This window comes from Salmo salar, chromosome ssa06 (assembly GCF_905237065.1).
Source record: "Salmo salar chromosome ssa06, Ssal_v3.1, whole genome shotgun sequence".
NCBI lineage: Eukaryota > Metazoa > Chordata > Actinopteri > Salmoniformes > Salmonidae > Salmo > Salmo salar.
Window position 1 is genome coordinate 95,700,545 of NC_059447.1, and position 17,666 is coordinate 95,718,210.

The 17,666-nt window shown below is 48.7% G+C and overlaps 1 protein-coding gene across 3 annotated transcripts in view; it reads right to left on the reverse strand.

Moving 5' to 3' along the window:
* Positions 1 to 3,259: 3,259 nt before the first annotated feature.
* tmem214 (transmembrane protein 214) overlaps positions 3,260 to 17,666 on the reverse strand; it is a 66,715-nt gene continuing 52,308 nt past the window's right edge. The window contains exons 12-20 of one of the 3 annotated variants that reach the window (XR_006770392.1): positions 13,175 to 13,282; positions 11,080 to 11,197; positions 10,714 to 10,810; positions 10,310 to 10,478; positions 7,814 to 7,965; positions 5,865 to 5,989; positions 5,246 to 5,602; positions 4,744 to 5,156; positions 3,260 to 4,631 (exon numbers count right to left, since the gene is read on the reverse strand). Coding sequence is in view for 2 of the 3 variants with exons in the window: in XM_045721257.1 (XP_045577213.1) it covers positions 5,866 to 5,989; positions 7,814 to 7,965; positions 10,310 to 10,478; positions 10,714 to 10,810; positions 11,080 to 11,197; positions 13,175 to 13,282 (768 nt within the window). In the remaining variant the exon portion in view is untranslated. Of the gene's footprint in view, positions 4,632 to 4,743; positions 5,157 to 5,245; positions 5,603 to 5,623; positions 5,679 to 5,811; positions 5,990 to 7,813; positions 7,966 to 10,309; positions 10,479 to 10,713; positions 10,811 to 11,079; positions 11,198 to 13,174; positions 13,283 to 17,666 lie in introns of those variants that run through there. The other 2 variants (XM_045721257.1, XM_014206295.2) reach the window with 2 other exon arrangements.

Genomic DNA, 17,666 nt, shown 5'->3' on the forward strand with positions numbered 1-17,666 from the left:
TTGGATAGGGTTAACCGCTGGCCCTTGGATAGGGTTAACCGCTGGCCCTTGGATACGGCTGGCCCTTGGATAGGGTTAACCGCTGGCCCTTGGATACGGCTGGCCCTTGGATAGGGTTAACCGCTGGCCCTTGGATAGGGTTAACCGCTGGCCCTTGGATACGGCTGGCCCTTGGATAGGGTTAACCGCTGGCCCTTGGATAGGGTTAACCGCTGGCCCTTGGATAGGGTTAACCGCTGGCCCTTGGATACGGCTGGCCCTTGGATAGGGTTAACCGCTGGCCCTTGGATACGGCTGGCCCTTGGATAGGGTTAACCGCTGGCCCTTGGATAGGGTTAACCGCTGGCCCTTGGATAGGGTTAACCGCTGGCCCTTGGATACGGCTGGCCCTTGGATAGGGTTAACCGCTGGCCCTTGGATAGGGTTAACCGCTGGCCCTTGGATAGGGTTAACCGCTGGCCCCTATTAGCCGGGATGTCCCTTATATTGCGCTAAATTGGTTTGTCCCGTATATTCATCCAATCACATTATAGCGTAAACGCGCCAATTCCTGTAATGTAATTTGTTGTTGTTGTCCGGTCGGTTTGGCATATCAAGGAAATATGGACTAACCTGCAAAAAACAACGGGAAGCATAAAGACGTGTGTTAAAGCTTTCTGTACTTTATGCCGTGTTGAATTCTCAGTTGGCCAAGGAGGGGAGAATGACTTAACTCAGCGTGCATCCACAGAAATACACAAGGTCACGCTAGCTAAAGGTGCATTCTTCGTCTACTGCGGAAACTGACAATGGGAAAACACCACTCCCGTTTACCAGTTATTGAGCAGTGCCAACAATCGCATTCTGAAAGCTAATTTCCCAGCTCACACAGCTCATAACGCCTGCGATCAGCCGTCAGTGGATATTGAGACAATTGTTTTCACAGATCTACAGCCACCTATCAGTATCTGCTTCCCGAAGAGAGGAACTGAGGGATTTTTTTTTGCCTTTGTTGACGTTGCGTGGCGTGAAATTCTGCGACATGTTTGCACACGTTGGCTCTCTCTTCATCCAGCTGTCGATCTTCTCCTGGCCAGATCTTACGTCAAACTTCAGGTCCCTTGGGGAGACCTGTCCTGAGGCTCTGAATAGTATTTTGGAGTATGAAGAAAAAAAATGGAAGCTGCTGAGATTTATCTGTGCTTTTTTTCCCCCCACAACGTGAGGTGTGTTTATGACCAACTGGTGAAAAAGCTGGAGGAAACAACGCTCTGCATCACAGATGTTTACGAGGAAGTTCAAAATGAAGACGCTTCAGGGGAAATAGGACAGCTTTTTAAGGTTTACCAGACCAAGCAGCTGATGGACAAACAATTGTCATCAAAGGTCCAAGCAGCAACAGGACTTTGTGAAGTTCTATGACTCTGTCATTACATACATTGACAAGTGGTTTGATTTCTCACCAGAAAATGTAATGGTGAAACTGAAACCGATCGGCCTCTATGAGGAGCTCTCCTTCACTGACCTGGAGTAGGTGGTGGTTGCCCTCAAACTGACAGAGACAGTCATTACGGACCAACTCTATGAAGAGTTTTGTGCTCGCCGGGAGGAAATACAGAAAGCCAGACAGGATACCACAAAATCCACCAGTGAGAAGTGGGTGGCAGTTTTCTAAAACCTAGAGAAAAGCCAACTTCATCCAACATGTTCAGGATTGTCTCATTTGTCCTGAGTGTGCCAGGCTCAGATGCCTTTTGTAGAGAGGATTTTCTCTCTGATGACCATGAAATGGTCACATTCAAGAAACAAACGCAACACAGAAATGATCTTCAAATATCTGTGAACTGGCATGTAAGGACTTCTCTCTGGCGATGCACAATGACAAAGGACTGCTTGAATCAGTCAAGAACAGCATAAAATAAGTAGACTTGGTGTCTCATGCCCCTCTTCCATTTCAAATGTTGTTGTTTGGCTGTAAAGTCCCAATTTGTGATTTCTTTGATCATTTATTTTGAGGTTTATTCACATAAGTTTACATAATGATACAGTTTTAGTAAAGCTATAGACTAAATGGAATATAAAAATGTTTTTCCTTTCCAATTGAATAAGAATATACACTGTATATTCATTCACACACCGCCGTGCCCACACCGCCGTGCCCACCGCCGTACACACACCGCCGTGCCCTAATGGGGATCCATAATAAACCCCAGGAAGAGTAGCTGCTGCCTTGGCAGGAACTAATGGGGATCCATAATAAACCCCAGGAAGAGTAGCTGCTGCCTTGGCAGGAACTAGTGGGGATCCATAATAAACCCCAGGAAGAGTAGCTGCTGCCTTGGCAGGAACGAATGGGGATCCATAATAAACCCCAGGAAGAGTAGCTGCTGCCTTGGCAGGAACTAATGGGGATCCATAATAAACCCCAGGAAGAGTAGCTGCTGCCTTGGCAGGAACTAATGGGGATCCCTGATAAACCCCAGGAAGAGTAGCTGCTGCCTTGGCAGGAACGAATGGGGATCCATAATAAACCCCAGGAAGAGTAGCTGCTGCCTTGGCAGGAACTAATGGGGATCCATAATAAACCCCAGGAAGAGTAGCTGCTGCCTTGGCAGGAACTAATGGGGATCCATAATAAACCCCAGGAAGAGTAGCCGCTGCCTTGGCAGGAAGTAACGGGGATCCATAATAAACCCCAGGAAGAGTAGCTGCTGCCTTGGCAGGAAGTAACGGGGATCCATAATAAAGCCCAGGAAGAGTAGCCGCTGCCTTGGCAGGAAGTAACGGGGATCCATAATAAACCCCAGGAAGAGTAGCCGCTGCCTTGGCAGGAAGTAACGGGGATCCATAATAAACCCCAGGAAGAGTAGCCGCTGCCTTGGCAGGAAGTAACGGGGATCCATAATAAACCCCAGGAAGAGTAGCTGCTGCCTTGGCAGGAACTAATGGGGATCCATAATACATACAAAGACTACACCCACCAAACGTACCTCAGTTTGTTCAAGAACGTTTTGGGGTTAACGTGTCATTCAGTACAAGCCGTTCTGCAAAGTACCCAGAGAACTGAACGAAACCCGACTCATTGCAGAGAATCAACTAACGTCTGTGGGCGTTAAGTAGAGTTTGGCTGGAGCAATGAGTCTGGGTAGCCAGCCAATCATAACCAAGCATGTCGAAACATTATAAAAGACCACTACAAATGATCCTCATCTTATATGAGCACTTTCACAAGGATAATTATACACCATCGCTCTTCATCTCTCACACACTGACACAGAACGGGGCTGGAGACTTTATTAGAAATCATTTACATATGTATAAAGTAACAAATTAAAAACAAAAACCCATAAATCAGTCGTAACAGGGAGAAAGGGGAGGGGGGACTAGGACGGAGGTCAATCATCAACCCCAACGCGCGCAGAACATCATCAGCCTTCAAGTAAACAGAGAGAAGCAGCAGTAGTCCAGTCTGTGTTTATTAGCTCAGTGGGTTAGCACTGTCAGGGGAGAGAGACGGGAGAGAAAGAGAGAGAGAGACGAGGAAAGAGAGAGACAGGAGAGACGAGGAGAGAGAGACAGGAGAGAAAGAGAGAGACAGGAGAGAGAGACAGGAGAGACGAGGAGAGAGAGACAGGAGAGAAAGAGAGAGACAGGAGAGAAAGAGAGAGACAGGAGAGAAGGAGAGAGAGACAGGAGAGAGAGAGAGACAGGAGAGACGAGGGACAGGAGAGACGAGGAGAGAGACAGGAGAGAGAGACAGGAGAGACGAGGGACAGGAGAGAGGAGAGACGGTTTGATTTCAGGAGCAAGACCCCCTCCCCCTAACAGAGCTCCTGTATTTATAAACAAGAAGACCCCGTTTATGACCCTGATTACAGCACTTATAACCCTCCCTCTAATAAACAATAACATGTTTATAAATCAGTCTTTATAGAAAAGAGGGATGGGATCCCAGAGAGGTTGACGTGCTGGTAGAAATATTTACTACGAGCTAGAGACGGACAGAGAGGAGGAGGAGGAGAGGAACAGACAGAGGAAGAGGATCTGAGAGAGGGCTGAGAGAGAGAGAGAGAGAGAGAGAGAGAGAGATCGGTTTGTGTCTGTAAAATGTATTATGCAAGAAAAGGCGGTGGAAATGACTTACTATGGAAATATTGATATAATAACCATCATATGGAAGTAAAGTTGGAGTCGCGAGACATGGTGTGTGGGTGTGTGTATGTGTGATCCCCCCCCCCCACTAGGACTCAGGAAACCATGCAGTTTATTAGGCTACATATGAAATAAGTTATGAACTTCACAGGTGGGTGAAAGAGCACTGGGATCTTGATGCTCTTTTCCAATAAATATCCAGGGTCTTATTTTGGTGACATGGTGATCAATGCTTGAATAATAAAAATCTCTCTGTTATCCATAATAATGTCCAGGTGTAGACTAGCCTTTATATCACCTAGCTAGTGACAGACTGTTGTTTATATCACCTAGCTAGTGACAGACTGTTTATATCACCTAGCTAGTGACAGACTGTTTATATCACCTAGCTAGTGACAGACTGTTTATATCACCTAGCTAGTGACAGACTGTTTATATCACCTAGCTAGTGACAGACTGTTTATATCCCCTAGCTAGTGACAGACTGTTGTTTATATCACCTAGCTAGTGACAGACTGTTTATATCACCTAGCTAGTGACAGACTGTTTATATCCCCTAGCTAGTGACAGACTGTTTATATGCCCTAGCTAGCGACAGACTGTTTATATCACCTAGCTAGCGACAGACTGTTGTTTATATCACCTAGCTAGTGACAGACTGTTTATATCACCTAGCTAGCGACAGACTGTTGTTTACATCACCTAGCTAGCGACAGACTGTTGTTTATATCACCTAGCTAGCGACAGACTGTTGTTTATATCACCTAGCTAGTGACAGACTGTTTATATCACCTAGCTAGTGACAGACTGTTTATATCACCTAGCTAGCGACAGACTGTTGTTTATATCACCTAGCTAGCGACAGACTGTTGTTTATATCACCTAGCTAGTGACAGACTGTTTATATCACCTAGCTAGTGACAGACTGTTTATATCCCCTAGCTAGTGACAGACTGTTGTTTATATCACCTAGCTAGTGACAGACTGTTTATATCACCTAGCTAGTGACGGACTGTTTATATCACCTAGCTAGTGACAGACTGTTGTTTATATCCCCTAGCTAGTGACAGACTGTTTTATATCACCTAGCTAGCGACAGACTGTTTTATATCACCTAGCTAGTGACAGACTGTTGTTTATATCACCTAGCTAGCGACAGACTGTTGTTTATATCACCTAGCTAGTGACGGACTGTTTATATCACCTAGCTAGCGACAGACCGTTGTTTATATCACCTAGCTAGTGACGGACTGTTGTTTATATCCCTTGGTAATGTAAACACATGTCCCATGCCAATAAAGCCCATGAGAGAGTCAGAGTGAGAGCGAGATTGAGGAGGGAGGAGGTCAAAGCAACACAAGCAAAGAGTCTCAGACTGTGTTTAAAGCGTGTATGTGCATAAAGTATGTGTGGATCTGTGTGTGTGTGTGTGTCAGTATGTGTGTGTGTGTATCAGTATGTGTGTGTGTGTGTGTGTGTATCAGTATGTGTGTGTGTGTGTGTGTGTATCAGTATGTGTGTGTGTGTATCAGTATGTGTGTGTGTGTGTGTGTGTGTGTGTGTGTATCAGGTGTGTGTGTGTGTGTGTATATCAGTGTGTGTGTATATCAGTGTGTGTGTGTGTGTGTGTGTGTGTGTGTGTGTATATCAGTATGTGTGTGTGTATCAGTGTGTGTGTGTGTGTGTGTGTGTGTGTGTATCAGGTGTGTGTGTGTGTGTGTGTGTGTGTGTGTATCAGGTGTGGAGCAGGTCTTGTATCCAGGTCTTGATGGCGTTGGTGGTGTCTTGTAGCAGGTGCCAGGTAGAGTTGGTCAGAGAGAGGGCGTAGGTCTGGAGGCATGATGCAGACACCTCCCCACTGGAACACACAGACAGAATTAATACAGACACCTCCCCACTGGAACACACAGACAGAATTAATACAGACACCTCCCCACTGGAACACACAGACAGAATTAATACAGACACCTCCCCACTGGAACACAGACAGAATTAATACAGACACCTCCCCACTGGAACACACAGACAGAATTAATACAGACACCTCCCCACTGGAACACACAGACAGAATTAATACAGACACCTCCCCACTGGAACACAGACAGAATTAATACAGACACCCAGGAACAATTACCCAGGAACAATTACACCACTATTAAAACACATTTACTGTGTTCTGGTATCACAGAGAGACACTCAGGAACAATTAAAGCCGAGGGGGGCCCGGATCCAGAACGCTAAATAATGTCCTGGGTTGGTTCTGATATGATTTTCACGGGCCTTGGGTTGGTTCTGATATGATTTTCACGGGTCTTGGGTTGGTTCTGATATGATTTTCACGGGTCTTGGGTTGGTTCTGATATGATTTTCACGGGTCTTGGGTATGGGTAATTCTAACTGACTTGTCTGGAAGGACCCGTACAGATCCGAACACGACTGCAGCAGTAGACAGAGAGAGAGATTTGTATTTATGCTGCTGCTCTTGCTTTTCACCAGAGCGGAGCGTGGATCTTGTTGTTGGCCAGTCATAAGTCATCAAAGTGGCAACAGGCTACAGTCATAAAGCATCGCTCCATGTAGGGCAGGAGATAGGAGATATCTGATGAATGGAATGAGAAGTTAAAGGGGAATGACAGGCTACAGTCATAAAGCATCGCTCCATGTAGGACAGGAGATAGGAGATATCTGATGAATGGAATGAGAAGTTAAAGGAGAAAGACAGGCTACAGTCATAAAGCATCGCTCCATGTAGGGCAGGAGATATCTGATCAGTTACAACCACCAAGAGCCAACAGGTCGTCTGCTACTTGATGTTCAATGGAGATGTTTTAACTGGTAACTGTAGGATGAGAAAGCACATGCAGCCTCAGTTAGCCTAGCTAGCTACCGTTAGCTAGTTTCTCCCAGTTTAATGCATTCAACACGGGTACTACGTCATCATATTTGATAAGTAACCTATTAGTCTACTAGAGCAGCACCCCTCTCCCTCCCCACCGGGTCAGTACGGCCCCTCCCCAGCCTCCTAGAGCAGCACCCCTCTCCCTCCTCCCCGTGTCAGTACGGCCCCTCCCCAGCCTCCTAGAGCAGCACCCCTCTCCCTCCTCCCCGGGTCAGTACGGCCCCTCCCCAGCCTCCTAGGCGCACCCTTCGGGTCAGTCGGCCCCTCCCCAGCCTCCTAGAGCAGCACCCCTCTCCCTCCTCCCCGGGTCAGTACGGCCCCTCCCCAGCCTCCTAGAGCAGCACCCCTCTCGGCAGCCTCCTAGGCAGCACCCCTCTCCCTCCTCCCCGGGTCAGTACGGCCCCTCCCCAGCCTCCTAGAGCAGCACCCCTCTCCCTCCTCCCCGGGTCAGTACGGCCCCTCCCCAGCCTCCTAGAGCAGCACCCCTCTCCCTCCTCCCCGTGTCAGTACGGCCCCTCCCCAGCCTCCTAGAGCAGCACCCCTCTCCCTCCTCCCCGTGTCAGTACGGCCCCTCCCCAGCCTCCTAGAGCAGCACCCCTCTCCCTCCTCCCCGTGTCAGTACGGCCCCTCCCCAGCTTCCTAGAGCAGCACCCCTCTCCCTCCTCCCCGGGTCAGTACGGCCCCTCCCCAGCCTCCTAGAGCAGCACCCCTCTCCCTCCTCACCGTTCAGATCAGATCAGACCGGGTATAGATCCTGTACTGTTAGATGGGAGGGGTACCTACCTGCAGGAGTCCTGCAGTGCCGTCCAGGCCTGTACTGTTAGATGGGAGGCGTGTGTGAAGGCTGGCAGCAGGTAGTTGGTATGGAGGAAGAGTAACAGCTGCTTCAGATAGTCTATCAGCAGGAACACACAGTCCGGAGTGCTGGAACTCAGCTGGGGAACAGAAAACACAAACATTCCATCCACTGTCTCCATACGGCCGGGAGACAGTCTCTGGAGAGAGACAGTCTGGAGAGAGACAGTCTGGAGAGAGACAGTCTGGAGAGACACAGTCTGGAGAGACACAGTCTGGAGAGACACAGTCTGGAGAGAGACAGTCTGGAGAGAGACAGTCTGGAGAGACAGTCTGGAGAGACAGTCTGGAGAGACAGTCTGGAGAGACAGTCTGGAGAGACACAGTCTGGAGAGACACAGTCTGGAGAGACACAGTCTGGAGAGACACAGTCTGGAGAGACACAGTCTCTCAGTCTGGAGAGACAGTCTGGAGAGAGACAGTCTGGAGAGACAGTCTGGAGAGACAGTCTGGAACCTGGTTTAAAACCAGCCTGCTGTCTGTAGGCAACATACTGGCACCAACGAAGCCCTTTATCTAGGTCCCCCAGAGTCAGATGTCCTCCTTCATACCACTGTTATCTAGGTCCTCCTTCATACCACTGTTATCTAGGTCCTCCTTCATGCCACTGTTATCTAGGTCCTCCTTCATGCCACTGTTATCTAGGTCCTCCTTCATGCCACTGTTATCTAGGTCCTCCTTCATACCACTGTTATCTAGGTCCTCCTTCATACCACTGTTATCTAGGTCCTCCTTCATACCACTGTTATCTAGGTCCTCCTTCATACCACTGTTATCTAGGTCCTCCTTCATACCACTGTTATCTAGGTCCTCCTTCATACCACTGTTATCTAGGTCCTCCTTCATACCACTGTTATCTAGGTCCTCCTTCATACCACTGTTATCTAGGTCCTCCTTCATGCCACTGTTATCTAGGTCCTCCTTCATGCCACTGTTATCTAGGTCCTCCTTCATGCCACTGTTATCTAGGTCCTCCTTCATGCCACTGTTATCTAGGTCCTCCTTCATGCCACTGTTATCTAGGTCCTCCTTCATGCCACTGTTATCTAGGTCCTCCTTCATGCCACTGTTATCTAGGTCCTCCTTCATACCACTGTTATCTAGGTCCTCCTTCATACCACTGTTATCTAGGTCCTCCTTCATACCACTGTTATCTAGGTCCTCCTTCATACCACTGTTATCTAGGTCCTCCTTCATACCACTGTTATCTAGGTCCTCCTTCATACCACTGTTATCTAGGTCCTCCTTCATACCACTGTTATCTAGGTCCTCCTTCATGCCACTGTTATCTAGGTCCCCAGAGATTATTTTATTTTATTAGTTTTTTAAATCATTTTGGAACAGTATTAATCACATTGTTTGAGAATCCCACAACAGGACTTAGTTTTTAAAACAGAAATGTACTTAGTATACAAATATACAATATTCTGTGTCATGTGAGGGTAGTATACAATATTCTGTGTAGTTTAGAAATTGCCACCAGAGGGGTTCAGAGTTGAACAGGTCAGCGAAATGACTGGAAGTGTACGGGATGTTCTGGTAGACTTCCAGTCATTTGGCTAACACTAGTTAACATTATCTCGCAAAACGACTTCCAATGTCCTTCATACTGGATGCTGAGACATTCACATTAAATATATGAAGAGCTTCATTGCCAAAATCCTGAAGTATCCCTTTAACATTTTGAGGAGCTGGGACTCATGGCCATCAACACCAAACGGTATCAACACCAAGCGGTAGCGACGCCACGCGGTAGCGACACCAAACAGTAGCAACAGGTAGCGACACCAAACGGTAGCAACACCAAACGGTAGCGTAACGACACCAAACGGTAGCGTAGCGACACCAAACGGTAGCGACGCCAAACGGTAGCGACGCCAAACGGTAGCGACGCCAAACGGTAGCGACGCCAAACGGTAGCGACGCCAAACGGTAGCGACGCCAAGCGGTATCGACGCCAAGCGGTAGCGACGCCACGCGGTAGCGACACCAAACGGTAGCGACACCAAACGGTAGCGACACCAAACGGTAGCGACACCAAACGGTAGCGACACCAAACAGTAGCAACAGGTAGCGACACCAAAACGGTAGCGACACCAAAACGGTAGCGACACCAAAACGGTAGCGGAACACCAAAACGGTAGCGGAACACCAAAACGGTAGCGACACACCAAAACGGTAGCGACACCAAAACGGTAGCGGAACACCAAAACGGTAGCGGAACACCAAAACGGTAGCGGAACACCAAAACGGTAGCGGAACACCAAAACGGTAGCGACACACCAAAACGGTAGCGACACACCAAAACGGTAGCGAACACCAAAACGGTAGCGACACACCAAAACGGTAGCGACACCAAAACGGTAGCGGAACACCAAAACGGTAGCGACGCCACAAAACAATAGAACAAAGTGTGCGTCTTACCCATTCTACTAGTAGGGGTGTGTTGTGATTGGTCCAGTCGATGAGTTGTGTTGCGAGCTGCGAGATGTAGACCGCAGCGTTTTTAATTCTCTCCCAGTTGTTCTCCAGTACCGGACTCAACACGCGGACACACTCTGAGTAGTAGTAGGGAGTGTTGGTATCCAGCCAGCTACACACACGGGACAAAATTATACCAAGATCATTGTTATTTTAGATTTTAAAAAAAATGACTTCAGTCTACACAGAGAATGTCTAAAACCCTGATAACAGATAATGGACTTATATTTTTAAATAAACTGACCGACAAATGAATTTGGAAGTTATTTCTAAATGCATCCTCAGAGATACGCTGATGAAGCGAACATGATTTCCCAGCTCTGGGTTAGTCAGGGGTCAGAGGTTACCTGAAGCCCTGCTGTGAGTAGAGGGTGACTTTGCTCCAGGCCTGTTGAGACACGCCCATCACCCCTGAACTGTGGAGATAGCTTGCTGTGGAGGAGTCTACACACACACACAGATTGGTTTACAGTTGCATGGGAACTGTGTATGTGTGTGGTGTGTGTATGTGGTGTGTGTATGTGGTGGTGGTGGTGTGGTGTGGTGTGGTGTGGTGTGTGTATGTGGTGTGGTGGTGTGGTGTGGTGTGGTGTGGTGTGGTGTGGTGTGTGTATGTGGTGTGGTGTGGTGGTGGTGGTGTGGTGTGGTGTGGTGTGTGTATGTGGTGTGGTGGTGGTGGTGTGGTGTGGTGTGGTGTGTGTGTGTGTGTGTACCTGTGAAGGAGCCACGTGACCGGATGTCGTGTGTAATAAACCCAGCAGCAAACACCAATAAAGCCATGAAGAGTCTGGACCAGGGGAAACCTCGACCTGACATCTTCACCTGGAGACACTACAGACAGAAGGAGAGGACAGGTAGGAGAGAGGACAGGTAAAGGACAGAGGACAGGTAGGAGAGAGGACAGGTAGGAGAGAGGACAGGTAAAGGACAGAGGACAGGTAGGAGAGAGGACAGGTAAAGGACAGAGGACAGGTAAAGGACAGAGGACAGGTAAAGGACAGGTAGGAGAGGTGGAGGAGGTGGAGAAGAGGAGGTGGACAGGTAGGAGAGAGGACAGGTAGGAGAGGTAGAGGACAGGTAGGAGAGGTAGAGGACAGGTAGGAGAGGTAGAGGACAGGTAGAGGAAAGGTAGAAGAGAGGACAGGTAGAGGAAAGGTAGAAGAGAGGACAGGTAAAGGACAGAGGACAGGTAGGAGAGGTAGAGGACAGGTAGGAGAGGTAGAGGACAGGTAGAGGAAAGGTAGAAGAGAGGACAGGTAGAGGAAAGGTAGAAGAGAGGACAGGTAAAGGACAGAGGACAGGTAGGAGAGAGGACAGGTAAAGGACAGAGGACAGGTAGGAGAGAGGACAGGTAAAGGACAGGTAGGAGAGGTGGAGGAGGTGGAGAAGAGGAGGTGGACAGGTAGGAGAGAGGACAGGTAGGAGAGAGGACAGGTAGGAGAGAGGACAGGTAGGGGAGAGGACAAGTATGGGACAGGTATGGGACAGGTATGGGACAGGTATAGGACAGGTATAGGACAGGTAGAGGACAGGTAGAGGACAGGTAGGAGAGGAGGTGGACAGGTAGGAGAGAGGCGAGGTGGAGGTGGACAGGTAGGGAGGAGATGCGAGGCAGAGGAGAAGTAGAGGAGGTAGAGGCAGGGGGAAGCGAGGCAGAGGAGAGGTAGAGGCAGGGGGAAGCGAGGCAGAGGAGGTAGAGGCAGAGGAGGTAGAGGCAGGGGGAAGCGAGGCAGGGGGAAGCGAGGCAGAGGAGAGGTAGAGGAGGTAGAGACGGGGAAGCGAGGCAGGGGGAAGCGAGGCAGAGGAGAGGCAGAGGAGAGGTAGAGGCAGGGGGAAGCGAGGCAGGGGAAGCGAGGCAGGGGGAAGCGAGGCAGGGGAAGCGAGGCAGGGGGAAGCGAGGCAGGGGGAAGCGAGGCAGAGGAGAGGCAGAGGAGAGGTAGAGGCAGGGGGAAGCGAGGCAGGGGGAAGCGAGGCAGGGGGAAGCGAGGCAGGGGAAGCGAGGCAGGGGAAGCGAGGCAGGGGGAAGCGAGGCAGGGGAAGCGAGGCAGGGGAAGGTAGAGGAGAGGTAGAGGAGAGGTAGAGGCAGGGGAAGCGAGGCAGGGGAAGCGAGGCAGGGGAGCGAGGCAGGGGAAGCGAGGCAGGGGAAGCGAGGCAGGGGAAGCGAGGCAGGGGGAAGCGAGGCAGGGGGTAGCGAGGCAGGGGAGCGAGGCAGGGGGGAGCGAGGTAGAGGAGAGGTAGAGGCAGGGGGAGCGAGGCAGGGGAAGCGAGGCAGGGGGAAGCGAGGCAGGGGAAGCGAGGCAGAGGAGAGGTAGAGGAGAGGTAGAGGAGAGGTAGAGGCAGGGGGAGCGAGGCAGGGGAAGCGAGGCGGGGAGTGCGAGGCAGGGGGTATAGCGAGGCAGGGGGTAGCGAGGCAGGGGTAGCGAGGCAGGGGGTAGCGAGGCGGGGGTAGCGAGGCAGGGGTGGCGAGGCAGGGGGTAGCGAGGCAGGGGGTAGCGAGGCAGGGGAGCGAGGCAGGGGAAGCGAGGCAGGGGAGGCGAGGCAGGGGGGAGCGAGGCAGGGGGGAGCGAGGCAGGGGGGAGCGAGGCAGGGGGTAGCGAGGCAGGGGGTAGCGAGGCAGGGGGTAGCGAGGCAGGGGGTAGCGAGGCAGGGGGAAGCGAGGCAGGGGGAAGCGAGGCAGGGGCGGTAGAATTAGAAGGGGAGTGCTAGTCTTATTTAAATGTTTCCTAGAAGCTTTCAGCCCTTTTTAAAAGGCATTTTGAAGGTTGCTGCTTTGTGATTTCTGTTTGTAAATGAAGTGTTATATCTCACGTGACAGAGCTTGTTACAGTCCTGGAGATCAGTGGAGTTAGCGGTGCCTCTCAGCTCCTCATTGGTCACTCTGAATGACTGGACCGTCTCCTGCAGCCAACCGCGCAACTACCAGAAACACAATAAAGCTTTATTAACAAACTATAATACAACACAATTTCAATTAAAAAAAACAACAAGTCTTATCGCTCCACTTCCAGCAGTGGCGGACAAGCAGCCCTAACCTAGTCTGCGAACCAATCTGTTAGGCTAACGTTCCACTCCTTGTAGCCTACTTCAAGGCCTTGTCTTAGCCCTGGACTAAGGTCCTACTTCAAGGCCTTGTCTTAGCCCTGGACTAAGGTCCTACTTCAAGGCTTTGTCTTAGCCCTGGACTAAGGTCCTACTTCAAGGCCTTGTCTTAGCCCTGGACTAAGGTCCTACTTCAAGGCCTTGTCTTAGCCCTGGACTAAGGTCCTACTTCAAGGCCTTGTCTTAGCCCTGGACTAAGGTCCTACTTCAAGGCTTTGTCTTAGCCCTGGACTAAGGTCCTACTTCAAGGCCTTGTCTTAGCCCTGGACTAAGGTCCTACTTCAAGGCCTTGTCTTAGCCCTGGACTAAGGTCCTACTTCAAGGCCTTGTCTTAGCCCTGGACTAAGGTCCTACTTCAAGGCCTTGTCTTAGCCCTGGACTAAGGTCCTACTTCAAGGCCTTGTCTTAGCCCTGGACTAAGGTCCTACTTCAAGGCCTTGTCTTAGCCCTGGACTAAGGTCCTACTTCAAGGCCTTGTCTTAGCCCTGGACTAAGGTCCTACTTCAAGGCCTTGTCTTAGCCCTGGACTAAGGTCCTACTTCAAGGCCTTGTCTTAGCCCTGGACTAAGGTCCTACTTCAAGGCCTTGTCTTAGCCCTGGACTAAGGTCCTACTTCAAGGCCTTGTCTTAGCCCTGGACTAAGGTCCTACTTCAAGGCCTTGTCTTAGCCCTGGACTAAGGTCCTACTTCAAGGCCTTGTCTTAGCCCTGGACTAAGGTCCTACTTCAAGTTTATTAATGTCTTAGAGATCTGAGGATTTGTTCCTGATTCGATAAACCCTCACAGTTATCATCCAAGCATTGGAACTTTTTTCTCCACGGATCACATTGTTGTCCGGTTGCTGAGCAACCGTTTGTCCAGATGAAACTAGTCCCAGTGGGAATACAATGTCATAAAGACGTCTTTTACTGGTTGAAATCTGGTCGGGACGTCATATAACCAGATCACAACCAGATTAAGTGTTTTTGACGTCATGAAAATGTTTATTTATATCTGGTTTATGGTTGAAATCTCATTCTCTTCTGGTCCACTGAATGCTGTTTATCATTCTCTTCTGGTCCCCTGAATGCTGTTTATCATTCTCTTCTGGTCCCCTGAATGCTGTTTATCATTCTCTTCTGGTCCCCGAATGCTGTTTATCATTCTCTTCTGGTCCCCGAATGCTGTTTATCATTCTCTTCTGGTCCCTGAATGCTGTTTATCATTCTCTTCTGGTCCCCTGAATGCTGTTTATCATTCTCTTCTGGCCCCTGAATGCTGTTTATCATTCTCTTCTGGTCCCCTGAATGCTGTTTATCATTCTCTTCTGGTCCCTGAATGCTGTTTATCATTCTCTTCTGGTCCCCCGAATGCTGTTTATCATTCTCTTCTGGTCCCCTGAATGCTGTTTATCATTCTCTTCTGGTCCCCTGAATGCTGTTTATCATTCTCTTCTGGTCCCTGAATGCTGTTTATCATTCTCTTCTGGTCCCCTGAATGCTGTTTTCATGTTCTATGACGACAAACTACATGTGTTTTTGTAATTTAACCAATAACACATAGGTCTACAATACATAAAATACTAAACCCTATTTTTAAACAGCATATATTTTCATTAATTAGTCAAAAAACAAAACAAAAAATGGACTGTGAAAATATGACTATATTTTTCCTTAAAGCTTTTAAGCAATTAACAGAATGCCTGCAGTAATTGTATTTTAATTTCTGTACCTAAATAAGGAAGTTAGAATATGTAGTGCTTCACTACCCTGTACAGTAGGTGGCAGCAGTGCACCAGTAGGTGTAGTGCCATAAAACCTTAAAGAAGAAGAAGTTGTGTTCCATGCTCAGCAATAGAGCTCTGCACACAGGTAGCCTGCTTGAGCGCATCATCAACACGGGACAGAAACTACACAAAAGCGGAAGAACATAGCGCACCACAAAACAGCTGGAAAACATTTGAGTTTCTCAAAATGTACACAGAAAACGTTGAAAATATTCCCCTGCTAAGTGGTAGTCCTTGTTCTCCTCCTCGTGTTTTTTCTTTTGTAAGTAAAGCAACGGTTTGTCGGGGAGAGGAACATCCAGAAAATATTTTCTAGCTAGCTACTGTAGCTAAATGTGAATTTTTTCCTGTTGTAGGCGTTGGGTTGTAGCTGGCTAGCTAACATTTTGCCTCCTGTTTAGTTAATGAGAGAGCGTGTGTGAGATTAAAAACAGCAGGCTCTTACTGCTGGATATATAATATACTACAGCGTTCACAGGTGTATAATGAAGTCCTCTGTTCTCTCCATGCCCTGTGTTTAGGTGTATAAAGACGTACTCCAGACTGCCCAACGTTACAATGTTTACAATCTTAATGTATAAAATTAACTTACATTTTCCTATTAGTCTAATTTAAGTAAACATTGTGATTGGAGGATAGCTGTGAGTGTTATCTCCTACAGGGTTCACGTTTAACCACACAACGACATCACCAACACCATGTCTGTAGTAGTAGTAGTCACACTGACCTGATGGTGTAGACACCAACACCATGTCTGTAGTAGTAGTCACACTGACCTGATGGTGTAGACACCAACACCATGTCTGTAGTAGTAGTCACACTGACCTGATGGTGTAGACACCAACACCATGTCTATAGTAGTAGTAGTCACACTGACCTGATGGTGTAGACACCAACACCATGTCTGTAGTAGTAGTAGTCACACTGACCTGATGATGTAGACACCAACACCATGTCTGTAGTAGTAGTCACACTGACCTGATGGTGTAGACACCAACACCATGTCTGTAGTAGTAGTCACACTGACCTGATGGTGTAGACACCAACACCATGTCTGTAGTAGTAGTAGTCACACTGACCTGATGGTGTAGACACCAACACCATGTCTATAGTAGTAGTCACACTGACCTGATGGTGTAGACACCAACACCATGTCTAGTAGTAGTAGTCACACTGACCTGATGGTGTAGACACCAACACCATGTCTGTAGTAGTAGTAGTCACACTGACCTGATGGTGTAGACACCAACACCATGTCTGTAGTAGTAGTCACACTGACCTGATGGTGTAGACACCAACACCATGTCTGTAGTAGTAGTCACACTGACCTGATGGTGTAGACACCAACACCATGTCTGTAGTAGTAGTCACACTGACCTGATGGTGTAGACACCAACACCATGTCTGTAGTAGTCGTCACACTGACCTGATGGTGTAGACACCAACACCATGTCTGTAGTAGTAGTCACACTGACCTGATGGTGTAGACACCAACACCATGTCTATAGTAGTAGTCACACTGACCTGATGGTGTAGACACCAACACCATGTCTGTAGTAGTAGTCACACTGACCTGATGGTGTAGACACCAACACCATGTCTGTAGTAGTAGTCACACTGACCTGATGGTGTAGACACCAACACCATGTCTGTAGTAGTAGTCACACTGACCTGATGGTGTAGACACCAACACCATGTCTGTAGTAGTAGTCACACTGACCTGATGGTGTAGACACCAACACCATGTCTATAGTAGTAGTCACACTGACCTGATGGTGTAGACACCAACACCATGTCTGTAGTAGTAGTCACACTGACCTGATGGTGTAGACACCAACACCATGTCTATAGTAGTAGTCACACTGACCTGATGGTGTAGACACCAACACCATGTCTGTAGTAGTAGTCACACTGACCTGATGGTGTAGACACCAACACCATGTCTGTAGTAGTAGTCACACTGACCTGATGGTGTAGACACCAACACCATGTCTGTAGTAGTAGTCACACTGACCTGATGGTGTAGACACCAACACCATGTCTGTAGTAGTAGTCACACTGACCTGATGGTGTAGACACCAACACCATGTCTGTAGTAGTAGTCACACTGACCTGATGGTGTAGACACCAACACCATGTCTGTAGTAGTAGTCACACTGACCTGATGGTGTCGACACCAACACCATGTCTGTAGTAGTAGTCACACTGACCTGATGGTGTAGACACCAACACCATGTCTGTAGTAGTAGTCACACTGACCTGATGGTGTAGACACCAACACCATGTCTGTAGTAGTAGTCACACTGACCTGATGGTGTAGACACCAACACCATGTCTGTAGTAGTAGTCACACTGACCTGATGGTGTAGACACCAACACCATGTCTGTAGTAGTAGTCACACTGACCTGATGGTGTAGACACCAACACCATGTCTG